Raw genomic sequence first — 19,794 nt, forward strand, 5'->3', positions numbered from 1 at the left:
CATGTTTTGTATTTTCTTCTATTTAATCTCAAAAAGCTCCTAAAACAGTCAGTGATCCTTGTTGACCTCCCTCGGCTTTTATTACCGCTAATCATTTATTTAAGCTCAGTTTTTAAAACCTTAGGATGTAACTACAGCCCAGCCCATGCAGCAGTATATGAATGACTAACCTCGTATTGTGGAAGGATTATCTCAGTTGTTCTCCTGGCTGAAGTTTGGTCCTTTTACAGCATCCTGCCATGCGATTACATTTGTTCCTGACCACCGAGAACACTCACGTTAACTTTTATCGAGTGGAAAAAAAGTTAGCTTGTTTATATTATGCTAACATAGCTGTGTCGCTAGCGATCACGTAGCACATCATTATATACCAGTTAGCCAAACTTCAGTAACCCTACAAATGTCACTGCTGTTTAGTTTTCTGTCTTCATTTATGTTGGAAGTGATAACAGAGCTGTACGTTTTAATTTGTTTCCAAAACCCTGCAGTCAGGACATGCTATTGTTATGGCCCTGTCCATAATCTGTTTTGGTGGCTGTTGTTGTCTGTGCCTTTAAGTCTTTGCAGGTCCCGGAGTGGACTAGCTGACGGCTGCTGATTGGTCCCCTGGCCATGTGATCTTTTTCAAATCCCTCACCAGCAGTTGTCCCGGGGCAGCCACTGACAGCAGCAGCAGACCTGACCCTGGCCTCCAAAACCTGAGACTTTTGTGCCTGTGATTTTTGCGGCCTTTCTGAGTTTTGTAGTGTGTATATTAGCTTTCATTGTAAATAGCACATTGTAAATAGCACTGCAACAGAAGGGGTGAGCTGCCGTATTGTTTTTTCTTGCACTGTTTTCTCCTGTTTATTTCAGTTAGGGAGTTAGGTGTAGCGCTTGTCTTTTGATTGATGTTTGATTTCACATAGGGTTTTAGATAGCACCTCCTCCTGACTTAGCTTGTTTTGTTTGTTATTTTGGCCTTTGTTCACCCTGGAGCTTCATTTTTGCAGTGTAGATAATAAAACACGATTCACTAAGGAATTGGTTTCCCTCTGTGTATGGTTTTGGGGACCAAGGCGGGGCAGTCTTTTCAAACTTATGTTGCGTTCCTGTACCCCTAGACTGCGGCGTAACACTATATTGTATTTAGATAGAAGCTAGCGAGCTAACTTCCTGCTAACTTCTAACTCTGTTGGATGCCTGGATGTTAAACTCAATTGTTACACTTGGTAGAGCAGAACGCTGATCATTCTATTAGAGATGAAAGACTTTATACAACTCTCAGTAATGCCATAGTGATCGTTTGATATATGGACCTGCAGCGGAGTTTAGGCCCAGACACGGCTAGTGACGTCAGACTTACCGACCGGATTGGACAACCATTTGTGTAGGATTTAGCTGCATGGAGATAAACAGGAATTAAAAATCAGTCTAAAACATCTGATATCAAGTGGTCTGATAGAACTTTGTTTTTTTTTTTTATTTCATCTACATTTTTAAACAATAGCTTGTGGACGGAAATGTAAGTCCTTACCAAAAAAAGAAAATAGAAATACAAAATGCAAATTGCAAATGGTGGGCTTACTATGTAACACACAATATGTTGAAAAATCTAATAGGCTAATGCTGAGACTTCAAAATATGAACTTCAGATTACAGATCTAATAAGGATTAATGTATCATTATTAGATCTGTAATCTGAAGTTCCAAAATAGTATTGATCTTGATCTTCAACACTACATATCATTAGTGAAATAAACTGTGTGTAATAATTTTAAAGTTAAAAAAAACCCCCAAATCTGCCTCCATCAGTCTGCATTTCCTAGGGGCCCATTTTACACAACAAATACCTTTTCAGATACTTCCTGTAAGTTTTGTCTCTTACTCCATAGACTATTGGACTAATTGCTCGTGGCAGGATCTGGAAGAGAATATAACAAGCAAAAAGGGAATCTGAATAATTTTGAGGAAACCACTGCTGCAGGACTTGCCTCAGCAAAGGTTCAGCATATATTGACATACACAACAACACCTGAAAACCATGGAGAATAATTGTATTTCTGGCCTTTGTAGCATCTTGACTTGCTGCTTTTGCAGTGAACAGGATTTTGAAGTAAGTAAAAAAGATAATAAACCAGACAATAACCAGATAGACTATATAGGTGATATCTCTTTTCTTGATGATGTGGGGATTTCGAAAGACTGTTTCTCTGAGGCAAAACACACGAGAATTATAGAAATCCAGTGGTTCTATGGCCAAGGTGATGAAGAGATCAGGAAGAACAGACAGCATGCTGGTCATCCAAATTAAACCAATCAACATTAACGTCCTTTTGACCGTGCAGATTTGGACGTGACGAAGAGGGATGCAGATGGCAATGTAGCACTCCACTGCCATGCAAGCCAGATTCAGAGGGGTGTTTTCAGTGGCAAAAAGAGCAAGCAGGATGAGCACACAACAGACAGAGACATTTATCTGGAAGAAGATGTAGCTGCTGATAAACAGTATGACGGTCAGTGTTACTTGGATCATATCGTTAAGTACCAGGTGGAAAAACAGGATGTAGCGTGGATTCATGTAAAAGATCTAAAGAATGGGAAGAAAATCACACAAAAGTAAAGAAAAGTAAAAGCAATTAGTACTTACATTAGAAAAATTAGTGAATAATGGAACTAAGACCTGCTGTATAATACATCAGCCATATTGTTTGGAATAACACTGATAAAAAAAAAATAGGTAAACAAACACACAAAACAATCCAACAACTTCCTCAAAAACAAAAAAAATGTAATTGTTGCACACATTTTTTTTTTATTCCATGTGATTAAAGAAATGTCATACCTGTTGTTTGCAGAAAGTTTGAAGAAGTGCTACATTGATGTAGTTAATGGAGATGCAGAGAACCACAACAATCACATTCTTGACCATAGCTTTGGGGAAAGCATCTCGATAGTTTACAACCACAGTCTCATTGGTATACGAAGCGCTCATCTCTTAGAAGCTGAAAAACATGTTTTTAAATATATCATGTTAATGACCCAAAATAAATCCTTTACCTGAGATTTAATGAATCTTTTAAGATTGATTATTTTATCATTTTTAAATCAGTAATTGTTAGATCCTGTTAAAGCTTTGCACTTATTTGGTGTGGCAAAACAACCCAGCAGTGACAGAAACACTTTAGAAGCGATTGACAATTGTCTCTACTATTTATTTTATATAATTTTGTAATAAACTACAGGTCAAGATGTTTACTACTGTTACTGTTGGGATTAAAGGTATTTTAGTTTTCATTATTATTTTTTTACGGAAGATTATTTTTGTTTTGTCTTTCTATGTTGAAAAAAATTAAGGTGCAAAGTATCATTCAAGAGTTTTCAAGTTCAAATGATGTCTTGCTATGTTATATTTTGACTTTTTAAACTTAGCTTTAGTTACCTATAATAACCTTTGTTAGGAGAAGAAACTGAACTTTTTCCTTTTCAAAATGAAACAGAAAAAAGTACTCACCCAAGTTTGAGGATCGAATAGAAAGATAAAAATCAGTGCACAGCCATCTAGAATTAAAAACAAATACAACATAATCGCGCAGCTAACCTGCACGGCAAAAAGGATGATCCGTCTGTCTGTTAGAAAAAGCATGATTCATGAATAACATCGTGCAATATTAAACTTACCTTTGCAAAACTAAGACAATTAGATTTTCATACTTTTAAACTTTACACATGTTATTCAAATTATTTAAACAAAAAAGCTATTTGATTATTAACCATTTTTAATGAATGAATGGAACAAACTCAGACGCGTTTCCCTGGACTTGAATACGTGCATGTCCTGCAACAGAAAACAACAATCACATTAGACATTTATTTAGAAAATACCAACAATGAGAGTTTGGCAGCAGATCTCACATCTGTTACTATTTCACCCTAATATGTTTTTTTTGTATAATGTAAATATCAGCTATGTCTAAAACAGTCAAAGTCACAGTACAGCTAAAAGATTTTAAAGTATCTTGAATGCATTAAAGTATTTTAGTAATTAATTTATACATTAACAAATTGCAAGTGATGCAGTGCCTACCTGAGTTTATTATGCATTTAAATCCCTACTGTAACACGACATCAGACTTTATATATTGGTTGGTTGGAGGTCCTTTAAGGATTGAAGGTTGTGTGTACAGGTGCAATGTACTGCAGGTTCGCACATGCATGCATGCATGCATGCAGTGTTTTTTCTTTTTTCCTTTTTGTGACAGGCACAGTGTTGGGGAGTAACGGAATACATGTACCGCCGTTACGTATTTAAAATACAAAATATGAGTAACTGTATTCCGTTACAGTTACCGTTTAAAAGGGTGGTATTCAGAATACAGTTACTTTGTTGAAATAAATGGATACTTTCCTGTTTCATTTTGTCGCGGGTCAGGACTGTTTGGGTTTTGTTTGCCAGCTACGTTCTGTTGTTCCAGGCGGCAGCGTTACGGTTGCCATGGTTACAGGGCGACGCTCTCTCTCTCTTTCTGCGACTGTGTGTTTCCTGGGTGAGAGAGCGCCTTTTCGTTGTTGTTGTTGTGCTAAGCTAACAGGCAGAATGCTACAAGCATAGCTCTAAAGAATGTAGCATCATGGGCAGTGTAGTCCGTGTTGCAGGGAGAATGGACTGCCATACACGTTATGTGTCTGTGAGCGCGAGGAGGGAGAAAAAGGGGAGTGGAAAAGTACGAGTTTTTAAACGGGAGCTGGAAGCATGTAAATATAATAATAACCACTTCAGCCAAGAAGAGTGCCTGACGAGCCCAGTTGTAAGTAAGCTATTAAGACTCGACTGTACACCGTGTTCGTGTTTTCCTCCGAAAACAAGAAGTTCCGTTGGAGCAGCCTTTCAACGCCTCTCTCTGTCTCTCGCAAGAAAAGTTGACCCACACAACAAAGTAAAGCTATTTTTCGACTACGAGCCGACAGGGACCCCGCCGTATTAGTCAGAGGTCCCTTTACTACAGTTCGGAGTCGCGGACCTTCAGTAACAGTAATAAATCACACAGCAATAGTACATTCACGTTGTTGTAAAAAGCATGATAATATATTAAGTAATCCAAAGTATTCAGAATATGTTACTGTCATTGAGTAACGTAACGGAATACATTACAGAATACATTTTGGGGCATGTATTCTGTAATGGAATACATTTTAAAAGTAACCTTCCCAACACTGGACAGGCATGCCTGGAGTAGCTTCGCATAGATGTCCAGTCTTTTACTATCTAACCAAAAGCCTATTTTGACAGCCAAAAATTCTTCTGCTCAGGAAAAAACAAAGTGGCTGTAAAAAATTGTTTATTATGTTCATTATAAGTAATAAATCCAGTGAGCAGTATGCTAATTGTTCTACAGAATTCTTTACAACAGAGGTTTCTCCACATGCGCCCTGCTAACTGTTAAAAGAGAAACCATAAGAACACACTGAGTTTAAACTCTATAAAATGCACTTTATTGTTACACCAATGAAATAATATTAGCCAGTAAATCTTATCTCACTGTTAATTAATCAGCGTAATTCTGTTTTTTATTCTAAGTACTTCATAAATGATTCAATCCAACACATACAGATAAGAAACAATTTCTTTTTACAACGACAAGCAATTTGAGACTTTCTTCCAGTTTCTAATATTAGAGAAAATATCTTAGCCAGCACCTCCTCACATTCTTATCAAACTAGCAAAAACTGAAACTGAGTTTCAGTCCTTTTTTAGTCTTTTCTGATTTCATTGCTGCTATTGATCTTGACATTTTCATCTAAAGGCTTCAAGCTTTAGTTGGTGTAACAGTTTAGTTTCTTTTTCTTGCCACCAACACCGAACAAAAACAAGCTCCAGCGAACCAAGTGAATTGTCCAAAACAAACACACATGCTGGAGTTCAAGAACAAAAACACAGTTCAGGAGGCCAGCCCGGAGGCTGACAACTAAGTCCAGGACAATTCATCTTCTGAGAACGGCCACGTTGGCGACACAGATCCAAAAGCCGACCGCGCGGAAGGCAGCGGTGGCGAAGGGGAAACAGTTCAGGGGGCCGACCGTGCGGACAGCAGCGGCGGCGACGGGGAAACAGTTCAGGCGGCCGACCGTGCGGACAGCAACGGCGGTGGCGACACAAGTCCGGAGGCCGGCCGCGCGGAAGGTAGCGGCGGCGCTTGGGAGGTCATCCATATCGACGATGACGCACAACAAGCGGCCTGGCAGATGACCGCCGATGTCGAGGCGGTAGTTCGGGACCTGAAGGTGGCATGGCCTTCGCAGCACCAGACGAGACGGAAGCAGAGGCTGGACCAGGCGCGGCTGAAGCAGAGGCTGGACCAGGCGAAGCTGAAGCTGAAGCGGAGGCTGATGGTAATGGAACCGGGCCAGGCGAGGCTGAAGGTGATGGAGCCGGGCCAGGCGAAGATGTTGGAGCTGCAGCAGGCGGCTGGACGGGCTCCTCGGGCCCTCCAGCTGACGAGGCAGGAAGCTGGACGGGCTCCTCGGGCCCTCCAGCTGACGAGGCAGGAAGCTGGCTAGGTTCCCCTGAACCTCCAACTGACGAGGCAGGAAGCTGGACGGGCTCCTCGGGCCCTCCAGCTAACGAGGCAGGAAGCTGTCCAGGTTCCCCTGAACCTCCAGCTGACGAGTTTTGGGGCTGGACGGGCTCCTCGGGCCCTCCAGCTGACGAGGCAGGAAGCTGGCCAAGTTCCCCTGAACCTCCAGCTGACGAGTTTTGGGGCTGGACGGGCTCCTCGGGCCCTCCAGCTGACGAGGCAGGAGGCCTGACGGGCTCCTCGGGCCCTCCAGCGAAAACAGTCTCTGGACCAGTGGGCACCGGGGCCCCTGGAACACACAGGTCGGAACCAGCAGGCGCACAGGCCTCTGGCAGGAACAAAGCAGACTGCAGCTGCACAGAGCATTGACTCAGCTCAGGCAGCGACAGCCGGGTGCAGTCCTCAGCCGGCTTCTTAATCTCCAGGGGTCCAGAGTCGGCTGGGGGCTGAAACCCAGCCTCTGGGGAGGCCCTGGAGTGTGTCACAGTCTCTGAACTGGCCAGCTGTTGAGGACTGATTACAATATTGGGTGGTTTGTCTCTCTGCTTGGAATGAACAGATGAAAAATAGTTCTTTTCGGGTTGGATTGACTCAACTTGTTGTACAGGAGGAGTTGGTGAAGACGATGGCTGAGCTGATAATAAGGCTGATGAGTCTCCTACCAACTGAGCTATTGACTGGGCTATGGACTGTAACATGGTGTCTAATAAGTCTGGCTGTGACTGTAACTGGGCTATGGGTAGTGAGGCTGAATGAGATGGAGGTGACGGCTGGGCAGCTAACTGAGCTTCTGGCTGGGAAGCTAACTGAGGTAAAGACAGCTGAGCAGGAGAATGAACAGGCAACAAACAGGTCTCCTTGTCATCTGTTGCACAAAACAAGGCCCCTGAATAAACTGTCCCACAGTCCAAAACAGAAAAAGGGTCCTTCTCACTCACCAAAGCCGGCAGTTCTGAAGTCCTAATATCCGGCTGTGGGGTGACGCGCTGACGGCGCGATAGTCGCTTCCTCCCTGCCGACTGCTCCGGCGGGCCGGGCAAAACCTCCGGCGGGCCGGGCAAAACATTCACCGCCGGGCTGGGTTGGGAAGCGGTAGCGGCTGGAGGGTGGAGGTGAAGTTCGTTAAGAATGAAGTCTTGTGCGAGCGGGTGAAGAGAGTCCAGTAGCCAGGAGTGAGCAGAAATTAGCTGCTGTAGCCTGGCTTCTACAGCGCGGTGAAACTCCTCTCCCTCACGTTCGAGCCACAGGTTGACCAACCTTGAAATGGAGTTGATTACTTCCTCCCGAAACTCCTGGGAAGGTGCGGATGCTGCTGGGTCCATGTTTGGTCGGCTCGTACTGTCACGGCTGGCGGGTTGAGCCGTGTGGTGTGGAGGAAAAGGAGGACCCAAAATGCAGACAGCCGACTGATGATATGAGTGAGAGTTTATTTACAGGTGACAGTGGCAGGAACAGACAACGAATCATGAGACATACTAACGGAAACCTAAACTGGGAAAACTAAAGAGCAACTAGAAATCCTCAGGACACGGGGTGAAAGCCAGAGAGACGCAGACTGACGGAGGATACCAAAAACGCAGAGATACACGGATGAACACAGACAAGCCGACAACGAACACAGACCGACACCCACTATATATACACACACACGCACACAGGGTAATCGGGTAATCGCACACAGGAGGGAAGAACAGCTGATCTGAATACACATGATGACTGGAGGACACAAGCTGAACACAATGACAACAGACACAGACCGTCAGAATAGAACAGGAAATCCAGAACACGAGCCTTCAAAGTAAAGCAGGAAACACACAGACTGATTTACAACACAACACGGGGACATGACCAGAGCACCAAGGACAGACACCGGTAGGGCTGAATATACACCAAACTTCAGGTTCAACCCTAAACTAGTACAAAATCAGAATAAACACAAGGCACAAAAATGAACTTCAAGGAAACACAAAACGCTGGGTCAAAATGACCCAGGACCATGACATTTACCTCATAATAAATGAAATACGTTGAGGCAACTCTTTCTGTTATTCAGCTGTAATTTGACACTTAAAAAAACATCAAAAGTTAGAAAGTTCTTATCTCAAGACGACTCTAACATCGCGTTGTTACAGTTACCAATTACCACATCCAAAAGTTGTAGTACCAGCATACGTTCAGCATCAGCAGGGAGAGATAACGTATTTTAAGCCAAGAAGATGCTAGTGAACAAGGAAGGTTCCATCTATCTGGACCATGTGCAAACTGATAATATTCTTTTTTAGGGCTGTCAAAATTGAGAACAATCAAAACAACTGCTGTATAATGCCCTGCGCTATTTTTGGTTAATTGGTCACATGACTCCATCACATGACTTAAATGCGTCATTGTTTTAGAAAGTCTGTGTTCTCGAGTGTCCACGCTGCGCCGCTGCTCAGTTTTGAAATGTATGCGTTTTCGAGAGCGTTTTCAAAACGCTGCGTTTTTCCTTGAGGAAAAAGGTCTGGACGGGAGAAAACGCATTAGTGTGGTTGTAGCCTAAGGCAAACAGGTCCACCAAGGATGCAATTTCCCCTGCCCATCTCTCTGTTCTGCATCACCTGGAGAATCTTGGGAATTCAGTAAGGATGTTCTTCACTGATTTCAGATTGGCTTTTAATACCATTATTCCAGAAATCCTTAAATATCAAATCAAATGAAAATGTATTTCTATAGCACATTATAATACAACAAAGTTGACCAAAGTGCTTCACAGTCGGTCAGAGCAATAGCATAAGACAACAATATGGGTAAACGGCATAACTAGCCACGAAATAACCAACTAGTTTGAATCCTAAGCTCAGAAGAAGGTCAATAAAAACTCTTAAGTGTGCTGTCTTAGTGCTATGGCGAGGTCTAAATTTAGACTGAAATTTTTCATTGATACCATTAGTGTCAGGAAAGGTCTGAAGTTGTTTTATTGACGCTTTTTCCAGAATTTTGGATATAGGAGGGAGTTTGGAGATCAGTCTGTAATTAGTTAGAGAACTAGGGTCAAGATTTTCTTTATAATGGGGTGAAAGACAGAATGCTTAAATACTGACGGTACACAACCTAATGACAGTGATAGTTTCAATAAAAGTTGGATACAGGGACCAATAGTGGTCAAAGCTTCCATAAGAAAATGAGAGGGAAGGATATCATGGGAGAGATTTTGAGATGATCAGTTATAGCTATTAAATCAGAATCAGACAGTGGCTCAAACTGTTGAAAGCCAGTCAAGCATTCAGGGACTGGGTCAGAAACTAACAATGACTGAGATGAGAGAGATGCTCTCAGAACTGAAATTTTGTCATTTAAAAAGCTTGAAAAATGTTCAAAAAGTACAGGGGACTATCTCAGTGAGATAGCTTATATAATCCAGTGGGACAGCCTCTGTTTAGACAGCTCTACTTCTAGTTGGATAAGCAAAGCAGACAAACAGCTGGCCGCATAAACATACATTCTGAGTGCGCTCAATGTAGGTGCGTAGCACAAGCACTGGACAAAGAATGCATCCTTCTTTACTCCTCAGATGTAAAAGGAGGGGAGCAAAAGCTCAGCATCTCAAACTCCATTGAGCTATAAGATGCAGGCATGATCTTGGGAAAATAGGCAGCATTTGGACGCAATACGACCTTCTGGCCATCAGGAGAGAACTGTGTGCAGGAGGGATGCACAGACAGCACATGACGGTCACCCACTCACTTTGCTGAAGCCAAAGCGAGAAGTAATGCAGTAATATGAGATAAATTTCATATCCACAAACTCAATGGGTTCAAATGGGGTCTAGAAAGGGCCTCCAGCACCAAAGACAAGTCCAGTGCTTGGGACACTGGACTTAAGCGCGGGTCTAGTAGATGCGGGCCCAGCACTATGAATTGTCGCTATCACACTAGGTGGCAGACCCTTAGCAGTCACCTGTTGAGATTAAATAATTTGCAGCGCCTCAATAATGCTATGCTTTTTATTAATGATAAGTGTTATAAAGTTATATAATGTAGTAAGCGGAACCTCTTTGGAGGCAACAGAGGGGTAAAAGCAGCATCTCCTTGCCGTTGGACCCCTTCTCCACTTGGAACCAGCTAGGAGGGCTGAGGCTTCTTCCTCGTGGGCGTCGGGTCCCGCCAGAGGCCCGATGGTGGGCCTTTGCTCCAGGCCAACTGACGTGGAGCTCGGACCGAAGGTTGTGCTTGCGCTGGCGGCACACCCACTGCAGCAGTGGGCGCCGGTCTCTTGCCAGTCGACAGAGGAGTGGCAGGCCTGTGAGAGCTAGCTGCAGGCTTGGTCTTCGTCTGATGTCTGGGGATGAAATCGCGCAGAGCTTCTGTCTGCTTCTTCCTCAGATGAAATCTAGTCTGAATGGCTTCAAGTGAATGTCGGAATAACCCAGCCACAGACACTGGTTTGTCCAGATTTACAGTCATGTCCCTATCTGGGACGTCAGAGAGGGTCAGCCGCAGGTGCCTCTGGACGACAACTGTTGAAGCCAGTGTGTTTGCAGGGGAATGCATCACCTGCCTGACCCAGCTCATTCTGCCTGAGCATTTGTGACGCACAGAGGATGTAATTCATGGCGACTCTGACCTCGTTAAGAAGAGGTGCCAGCGGACTGTCAACACGAACCAGAGATCCAAGCTCCACCAGGCACATTGGCTGGTACATCTGGAGTGTGGTGACGGAGGTCATGGCAGAGCTGTGCTAGCCTGAGCCCGACAAATCTTCTCCAGGTGCGAAGCAGAGAATCTGCAGTGATTGGACGGCAGAGTTGCACGGCCGCAGACACCATGGTCATGGGACGGGGCCAGATAAGCAGCCAGAGACGGCTCCATAGGGGGTTGGTTAGCTAAGCTAGCCTTGTCTGCGCCGTCCAAATCCATGTGCTGTACATAGCTGGGCACAGTGACGGGGGTTGACAGAGGTTTGTCCCATGATGCTGTTAGCTCGCACACAAAGTCTGGAAACATGTGAAGGTGGTTTTTGGCTGTTGTGGGCTCCTGTGGGAAGAAAAAAAACAGCTTCTGAGCTGGTGGAGAAGAGGACCAGTCCACCTGCAGTTTTTAAGCAGCATGGCGAAACAAAAAAGGGGAAAAAGAGAGGGTGTCAGTGTGGCAGACCGGCGCAGCATTGGCGGCCCATTGGGTCGACAATGAGCTCTCCTGCTCATGGAGCAACCATGGATGTCCAGGCCGATGTCCAGCATGTCGGGCTTCAACCCAGCCTGAACTCCGCCAGCGCTCCTGCATGGTTCCAGCCGGTCATTGGCTAACCCATCAACATATTCCATGTGGTCAGCCCAGCTAATTGCGGGGACAGCGACAGGATAATCCTCGGTCCTGGAAAGGAGAGGGTCATGCCGTGTGACAGCCGAGCGTCCCAACACTTTTTCCACCCGTCTTTTCAGGGCCTGCTGGCAACAAAACGCACAGGCTTCAGGCTCCGTCAACGCTCACCTAGCGTGGACAATAACCAGGCAGACAAGGCAGGCATCGGGCTGGTCGCTGTCGTGCAAAGAGAAACCGCATCCCTGAGGACAGGGGCGAACAGAAGATTTCTGCTTTGCTCGCTTTGGTTTGGAGTCCATTCCAAAACGCAAAGCAAAAAGCTGCACAGGAAAACTCGAAATTTGCGCTCCGCGGGCAACCTACACGCCAACTGCGTGGTGGAGGCTAACACCAACAGGGGCAGTTAAGCTAAATTCAAGTCGGCAGACCCCGGAGCTAACTAGCAGCAGACGGCTAGCCCAACACAGCAGAGGTGTTCTCAGCAAGGTGAAGAGCGTAAGAACTGAGCGATGACTGCGATGACAGCGGTTATATGTGCAGACGGAGCCGTGTGTCATCTGTCTTAAAGCCGTGAATAAAGATTTCTTCAGCCAGGACATGCAAGGGTGTGATATCCCATACCACTGAGTTGTACCGAGTGAATCAACTGAAAGGGAACTTTCTTGCACCTTTGTGCTGTGAAGGCAACTGTACAATGACAATAAATAAATTTCTAAGTTCTCAAAGGCCTGTTACAAAAAACAACAAAAACAGTAAGCTACGTTCAAGCCACCATCTTCTACTTTTTGCATTTCCAGTTTATCTGTCAAATCAATTCTTACAAAATATTCATTTTCGCGAATTTTTGACTTTAATCTTCAAAATTCTGCGTTTTCTTGTTTGTCTTCAGGCTCCGGCGGCATTTCTTTAACCTTGAATGGCACATTTCATTCAGCGACATCTTTTCTTTTTCCTCAGTTTTCCAGTTCAGAAACAGCCATTCTGACTTCTCTGAAACACCCAACCCTACTTCTTACAATATTGCTTGAGTAAACTTCCTGTAAGTATGACTTTGTTCTGCGCTCCACAGCGATGACTTTTGGGACATCTTGACATTTTCAGTGATCCTCTGTGTATTCAGGAAGCAAGTCACACTGCAAGCTCCAGAATGAGCAACAGTCTCATCAGCCCTCATTAGGCCGTGACGTTAAAGGTCACACACACACTGGGAAAGCTTGTTATGCGGCACCCAGCATGCAGTTCACATACACAGCATCAAAGGGATTTATTAGGTATGTCTTATGAGGGAGTTTTTCATCATTGCCATTAAACAACTCTGCAATTACTTTGGAACTAGAGTACGCTGTACCATCTGTGATATTTGAGACAATGATATGATTTACTTTAAATGGCTGTCCTGGTTAATTATAAACAAGTAGAGCATACCCAATGGAAAACATGAGATTGTTTGAAAGCAAAAAGATAAATAAATAAATCTCTGCAGACGGGCTCTGTGGACAACTCACAACCCACTGAGGGAAAAGCTTCATTGCTCATATGTTTAATGAGCTTTTATTGTGAAATCAGCTGCTACAAAGTTTAGAGGACTTTGAAACTTTTTTTTAACTTCAGGCATCATCATCATCATCATCATCATCATCATCATCATCATCATCACATTCAAGGACAAATGTCTAACCCTAACATTAAGAGCATTTTCATTTCTCTGCTTTCCTCCAAAAAATCCACATTTCCATATTCTGTAACTCAGCTGAACAAATTAGAAACGATCACTGATACTTATTAATAGAATTATTGTTAGAAACACTTTATATATCTCCAGGTTTTAGACTAGTGTCCAAATAAAAGAAAAAGAAGAAGTTGCAGCAGTAACTGTTACTGTTATTTTCCAAGTTTTATCATTTCACAACTTTACTTGTTGATAGTTGGGACAGATTTTGTTTAAAACAAACATGTTTTTCATGCCAGTCTATAGAGATAATGTGCTGAAGGTCACTGTCAATAATGATGCTCTGTGACTGAAAGCAATTACTGATCCCTGTGGAGCTGCTCTTTAAACAGCTGATGGTCGCCCATGACGACTTGGCTTTGTTCCTCTGTGTCTCACTCCCTTTGTGCAACTTAAAAAAAAAAACAAAAACAACTTTTGCCAGAGTTTCCATGAGGCTACCACAAACATGAAAACTTTATTCTTGGAGACAGGAGGGCATAAGGATGACATTTTCACTCTCAGAAAGTATCAAATTTTCTGTATATGATTTGCTTTTCAAGAAAAGCCCAGTTATCCTAACAGCTCCTTAACCCTCCGGTTGTGTTCACCCCCCGCCCCCCTTACTTTAGTGTTCCCGGTCAGTTTTAACAACTCTTAAATTAACATAAGAAACATTTTTTCATCACCAAATTCAGTTTCCCATTCCCATTCATTTTCTATGGTGGTCACTTTCGACCAGCACAGATGTAACAAAGTTTATTAAAACACTCAAAATTCAACGAAGGAGGTGCTCATCACTTTCATATGTTCAAGTGCACAGTGTGGAGGATGACCTCAGGCCTCGAGGCAGTCAGATGTAAAACACAATATTTATGACTTTTTTAATTTTGACCCAAACACGACAGGAAGGTTAATGGAAGTTACTGGGTAGATGATTGCTGAGCTTGCTGGAGGTGCAGGTGACCGGGACCTGCGGTGGAAGTGCCTGATGATGGAGGTTGAGCAGGTCTTCTGACTGTTTCTTCAGTAGGGTCAGGGTCAGTGCTGATGGCATGAGGCGATGCCTGGACCCCGCAGAGGTTGCTTAGTTAGTCCACCTCCTTCAGGATGACACATCAGTGTACCATCACCAGAGGTTTGTGTGCTTCTCATTCAGTGCATGCTCTGGTCTACAAACACGTGGGGCTCCGTACAAACTACTGAGTCCCATTTTAACTTGTTGCAATGAAATTTAGGTAAACTTGATTAGTCCATATCAGTGTGGATATCCAGTATGATCGTTTTTCCCACCTGATGTGTTTTCAAAGGCTTCCTGTAACTCTTTTGAACAGTGCATTAAAGGCTTAGGCCTAAAGATCCGTCAATGTTGTTTCCAGTTTGCTGCTTCAGTGTACACAAGCTTTATTATTTGTCACATACAACATCATACAATACAGTACAATGTGTAGTGAAATGATCCGTGTCTGTGCTGAGGACAGGCTGCAGACAAAGCCACGCCATTCCAGGGCTTTTTGGTTAGCATGAGGGGTCTAGCCAGGACCCCTACTGGATACTGGGTGGGAATCAAACTTGCAACTCCGGCTCCAAAGCCGTGCAGTCTCACCACTACCCTATCCAGCTGCAAGGGGTAAAAGATAAATGCCTGGGCCATCCCAATCTGTATCATCCCAGATTTGCTTTGCTCACTGCACATGCCTGGGGCATTTATCTTTTACTCACTTACATAAACCTTAGAGAGGAACAAGTGGTGGGAAATTTAACAAAATAAAAACCATCTGTGGGGATGACTGCAATCCAAATGAACAGCTGCTCCTCACATATTTAGACGTCTTTTCAGTCACTTAAACTGCAGCACAGATTTCTTCCCTTCTTGTTTTCTGGTAAAGAACCAACAACACAGTAAAGCATACTATTTGTCTGATAACTGCCTCGGAAATGCTCCAGTAAGCACCAACACCTCAAACACACTTTAGAGGTGTAGTTTAATTGCAGTGGTTAGATCCACCAGCTGGGCTTTGCAACATGAGAGTATCTAGAGAGCACAGATGTACATAAGAAATGAGAGCATAAAAACTTTTGCAGGAGTTCACTGACACCATCAAATAAATGAAAGTTCACTCCTTTATTGTCGTCTGTGCTGTAATACAGAGACTCCTTAGAAAAATACAAAAAATGTAAACCTGTTATAAAATATACAAAAAATACAGGGATTCAAATACAAAGGGGTATAAATTTGTGGCAGTCGTTTATATATTATAAGACACAGACATTCAACACAATCTTCAGGTGGTTCATTTACAGAGTGACTTTATGACTGTAATTCAGTTTTTTTAATATTCCTTTAGGGTGACCTTTCTTCATTCATAGTACATTTCTGTGCACTGATTCCTGCACTGCGCTCACATTTACTTTACTCGACCACAGCCTCGGTGAATAGTGATATTTAAACATCTAAAATTCCCTTTTTTAAAAACTACACCTCAGTTTTCTCTTCACCACTTTTAACCATTTAGGCCTAAGATAAAAATCTACCGTCTACATGCAAGCACGTAATGACTTTACTGAAAATGACCCAAAGGACTTTAATATTCAGAGTGGTAATAGCACTTCATTACTTTTTGTCATTCTGCTGCTGATTAAAATAAAACAAACTGTAATAAACACGTCATATTTAACAAACCATACAAAAGAGATCAAATTATAAATAAAGAACAGGCGAATGATGGGTGGCGACGAATGAACACTGTGTGTGAGAAAATTCAGATTTTTACTGAATCATGTTCGTGCTGATATTTACTACATACAGTAAACTCGTTTTTTTGACCATGAACTCATCATGTGAGGGTTAACTGAGGTCATAGATCAAGTGAGGCGTAGATTTAAGGCAATTCTCTATTAGCTTCACTTTTCAGATGTTCATTTTTTATGCAAACTGTGTTAAACACAAATATCCCCAAAAAGAAAATGGCAGAGGTAACAGATGTCATGGGGAACCTGAAATATCAAATCCATGTGTTTTATGACCGTTTGTTGTATAAGAGCACCTTTACTTGGAAAAATGTCGTAGAGTGGAGACACTTTCTTCCGTTGAGGCTGATTTGGAGGATTTGGTTTGTCGGAATGTGCCGAACTCTTCTCAAAGCTTGATTTATCGTCCTGTGTTCAATCTCCCCAGAGATCTTTCGTTGGTCTTGAAGCTAATAAATGTTGAACAACAGCTCTTTCCACAGAAACGCAGGACGGGAGATTTCAGAACTGATTAGAGTCTGAACCTGAATTTGTCACAGCAAATCTAAAAACCAGCGTGCTTACTTTGGCTGAATATAGCTACTGCATTTTAAGCAAGTTCAATATTATTACAACCTATTCAATTTAGTTCCAGGGATACTTTATTCTTCTGAATCAAAATACTGCCATTACACAGCAGTTTACTACCAAGCAGACCAAACACGTTAGCCTGTTCTCAGGCTTTGTGCTAGGACGCGAGGCTACGCTGTAGCTATGGGGTAAATTTACCGCAGTGCTATAAATCAAGCTTTAGTTTGTTCTTCTTCCTCTTCGTCCCATTGTGCTCGCTCAGAAGTCAACAGATCACTTCCTGGAGAAAAGCTGGTTCTCCAGCTGTTCCAGGCGCGCGGTCATCCCAGCCAGTGGACACGTCATTAAGGAATCATAAGTACTTAACATGCACACATACACACTCACTGTATTCTGTATGTAGCAGAAGAAGAAAAATCTGGTACAGAGAGCGCAGAGGGGGGTGGGGTCACCTGCATGCTGAGCACCCCAAAAACTTTCAGCTTCTAAGCCGAAGTCACAGGGAAACAAACAACAGATATCATGTTAATAAAAAAAACACCCAGAGCAATAACAAGAGATTTAATATGCAAAGACACTGGAGTCTTTACCTGAAGGTACAGAATTACCTGATATTATGTGTTTTTGTTTTAAAGGATATGTTTCTGTGTGACCTGCTCCAGGCTGTTCATAGTGGCCTGCTGGAACTCCACCAGACTTTCACATGCACAGGGGTCCTTCACCTCAATCTCGCCCTGACTCTCCTCTGCAGAAGGAAAAATATATGAATATATATAATATTCTTTATCTGTATATACATTGTGTTAATTTCAGTTATCTTGAAGGTGCAGACATTGCTCATAAGATGCGATGAAGTGCTGTAGTTTAATTTTTTACCTGTTTAGCTTTAATGTCTACTTAGAGCTCCAAACAGGCTAAACCAATAAAGTACTATTATTAATTTTTTAACCTGAGGATTTATTGTTCGGTACAGTATTATTACACTCAGGAAAAATGTTTTGTAACTGCTTTGTTTTTAGTGCTCTTTTTTTGCAATTGTCATGTTGTAATTCTGTCAGTAGAGGGCGACAAAGAAAAGACATTGTTACAATGAATTACCAGTAAAAACCACACAAACCATCACATGAAAGTCCTGCTGAAGCTTTGACCAAAATCTTTTGTTATTAAAATGATGAATGTTATCAATTTCAGCTGTTTATGGTACAAAACTCTTCTCTAAGTGTATAAAAGGTTGTAATGTGCTTTATTTGTGCAATCAACCAATGACCTTCACCATTATATAAGCTGCATGAACCGAAGGATTCAGTAGAGAAGATTTTTAAACCATAGTAGTAAAAAAATAGAGCACCGATTTTTATATAATTATCCTCTTGGGGAGGATCCTCTCTTACTTTCAGGATGTTTTTCCTGTTTAAAACCAATTTAAGTATTAAAAAAATATTAAAAACTTAAAGAGGATTAAAAACACAGCACTCTCCCAAGGCCAGGATTTAATGCATTGTTTGCACATTCTTCATCTCTTTAATAAGTCTCATGAGGTTCACATTGGTAGTTTTTTAGGTGATAGAGCTTTTTCACTTCCTGCGGCAGAAAGCAAGCCTCAGAATATGAACCAATAATATGCTGTCAGATTAACTTGTCTGTTTACTTGCTGTTTTACACGCTGCGGTCAGGTCTAGCAGAGCATGTTACCTGGGCAGACATTGAGTTTGAGGTTTTCAGCAATGGTGCTGATGGCGGTGAAGTCAGTGGTGTAATAGAAATGCTTCTCCACAGGCTCAGACGCGATCTCACGGAGCTCATCTTCCACCGCTTTTCCAACACCCACCGCGTACATGGTGATGCCTGCGTACATGCACAGGTGTAGGGTCACATGATAACTGCTGCACTGCTTGATTCAGACACTGAGCTACAGATGCTGTTATTATCATCCTGGGTCTTACCAGCTTCTTTGGCCTTCTTGGCGTACTCGGTGATGTCATCCTGGGAGCGTCCGTCTGTGAAAACCAGCCCGATTCGTGGAATGCTGCGGCTCAGAGGACGAGCGCCTTCTGCCTCAGAGAAGCTGTTTTCCAGCATGTGCTTCAGGGCCAGGCCGGTCATCGTACCTTTCTCCATGTATTCAACCTGAACATGGACAGTAACAACATTTCGAGTCGTGTAGCTGAGCAGGGCCCAAACATGGTGCAGGTTTCATCTTTTATTCAGGATTTCATTAACTGCAGTTCACTGCTGAGGGTCTGTATGTATATGTAAAATACATGAATCTTTATGTTGACTTTAAGCGTCACACAAGTATTACAATCTCACAATACTGGCGCCACCTGTGTGTCACAGATCAGCGGGATAACTTCTCTCGTTCACTTTACAGCTGGACTTCTTTAGGAAGAAGCAAGAACTGCCCCCTGCTGGCCATTAGCAAGAATGCAGGTTTAAGTTACTTCCACTGCTTGATGTTTCAAACTGTCTGTCACGGCTACAACAAACAAACAAACAGAAGCACTACCTTCATGACTGCAGCTTTGATCTCATCAGCTGTGTGGTACATGTTGAGGGGAAACTCGGTCCTGACCCGGCTCGAGTACTGAACCAGACCGACTCTGGTACCGTGAGGAGACACGTCCAGAGAGTCGACGACCTGCAGGGACCCAGGTGAGGTGATGAATATTCAGCATTTTATTATTTTAACATTATTTGATAGTTTTTAAGATATCAGACAAAGATGTCAAGAAGTATCACTAGCTAAGATTTAATATGTAAAATATCTTTTTGCTGAATGTCTAGGACATGTTGTTTTAGTTGTTTATTATTTCTGGAGCCAAAACAAGATTTCTTCCTCCTGCAGTAATTCATATTTGATGGCATTGTTTTATTCTGTGACCGTCCTGCATGTGCAGGTATGGACATATGA

The 19,794-nt window shown here is 42.9% G+C and overlaps 2 protein-coding genes across 5 annotated transcripts in view; both read right to left on the reverse strand.

Moving 5' to 3' along the window:
- Positions 1–1,804: 1,804 nt before the first annotated feature.
- LOC101468894 (odorant receptor 131-2-like) lies at positions 1,805–2,974 on the reverse strand. Its single transcript, XM_004559068.3, has 2 exons — positions 2,825–2,974; positions 1,805–2,569 (listed from the first exon to the last, which is right to left on the reverse strand). The coding sequence occupies exons 1-2, from the start codon at positions 2,972–2,974 to the stop codon at positions 1,805–1,807; spliced, it is 915 nt and encodes a 304-aa protein (XP_004559125.1).
- Positions 2,975–15,668: 12,694 nt separating this feature from the next.
- matn4 (matrilin 4) overlaps positions 15,669–19,794 on the reverse strand; it is a 29,367-nt gene continuing 25,241 nt past the window's right edge. For all 4 annotated transcript variants that reach the window (XM_024802617.2, XM_024802616.2, XM_076884340.1 and 1 more), the window contains 5 exons: positions 19,390–19,521; positions 18,827–19,010; positions 18,576–18,728; positions 17,524–17,628; positions 15,669–17,215 (listed from right to left, as the gene is read on the reverse strand). In XM_024802617.2, coding sequence (XP_024658385.2) covers positions 17,157–17,215; positions 17,524–17,628; positions 18,576–18,728; positions 18,827–19,010; positions 19,390–19,521 — 633 coding nt within the window. In that variant the 3' untranslated portion in view covers positions 15,669–17,156. The remainder of the gene's footprint in view (positions 17,216–17,523; positions 17,629–18,575; positions 18,729–18,826; positions 19,011–19,389; positions 19,522–19,794) is intronic.

This window comes from Maylandia zebra, linkage group LG5 (assembly GCF_041146795.1).
Source record: "Maylandia zebra isolate NMK-2024a linkage group LG5, Mzebra_GT3a, whole genome shotgun sequence".
Lineage (NCBI taxonomy): Eukaryota > Metazoa > Chordata > Actinopteri > Cichliformes > Cichlidae > Maylandia > Maylandia zebra.

Coding starts and splice junctions, on each gene's coding strand:
- LOC101468894 (XM_004559068.3), bottom strand. CDS start 2,974: ATGAGCGCTTCGTATACCAATGAGACTGTGGTTGTAAACTATCGAGAT. Junction 2,570..2,824: donor AAACTTTCTGCAAACAACAG/GTATGACATTTC, acceptor CCCATTCTTTAG/ATCTTTTACATGAATCCACG.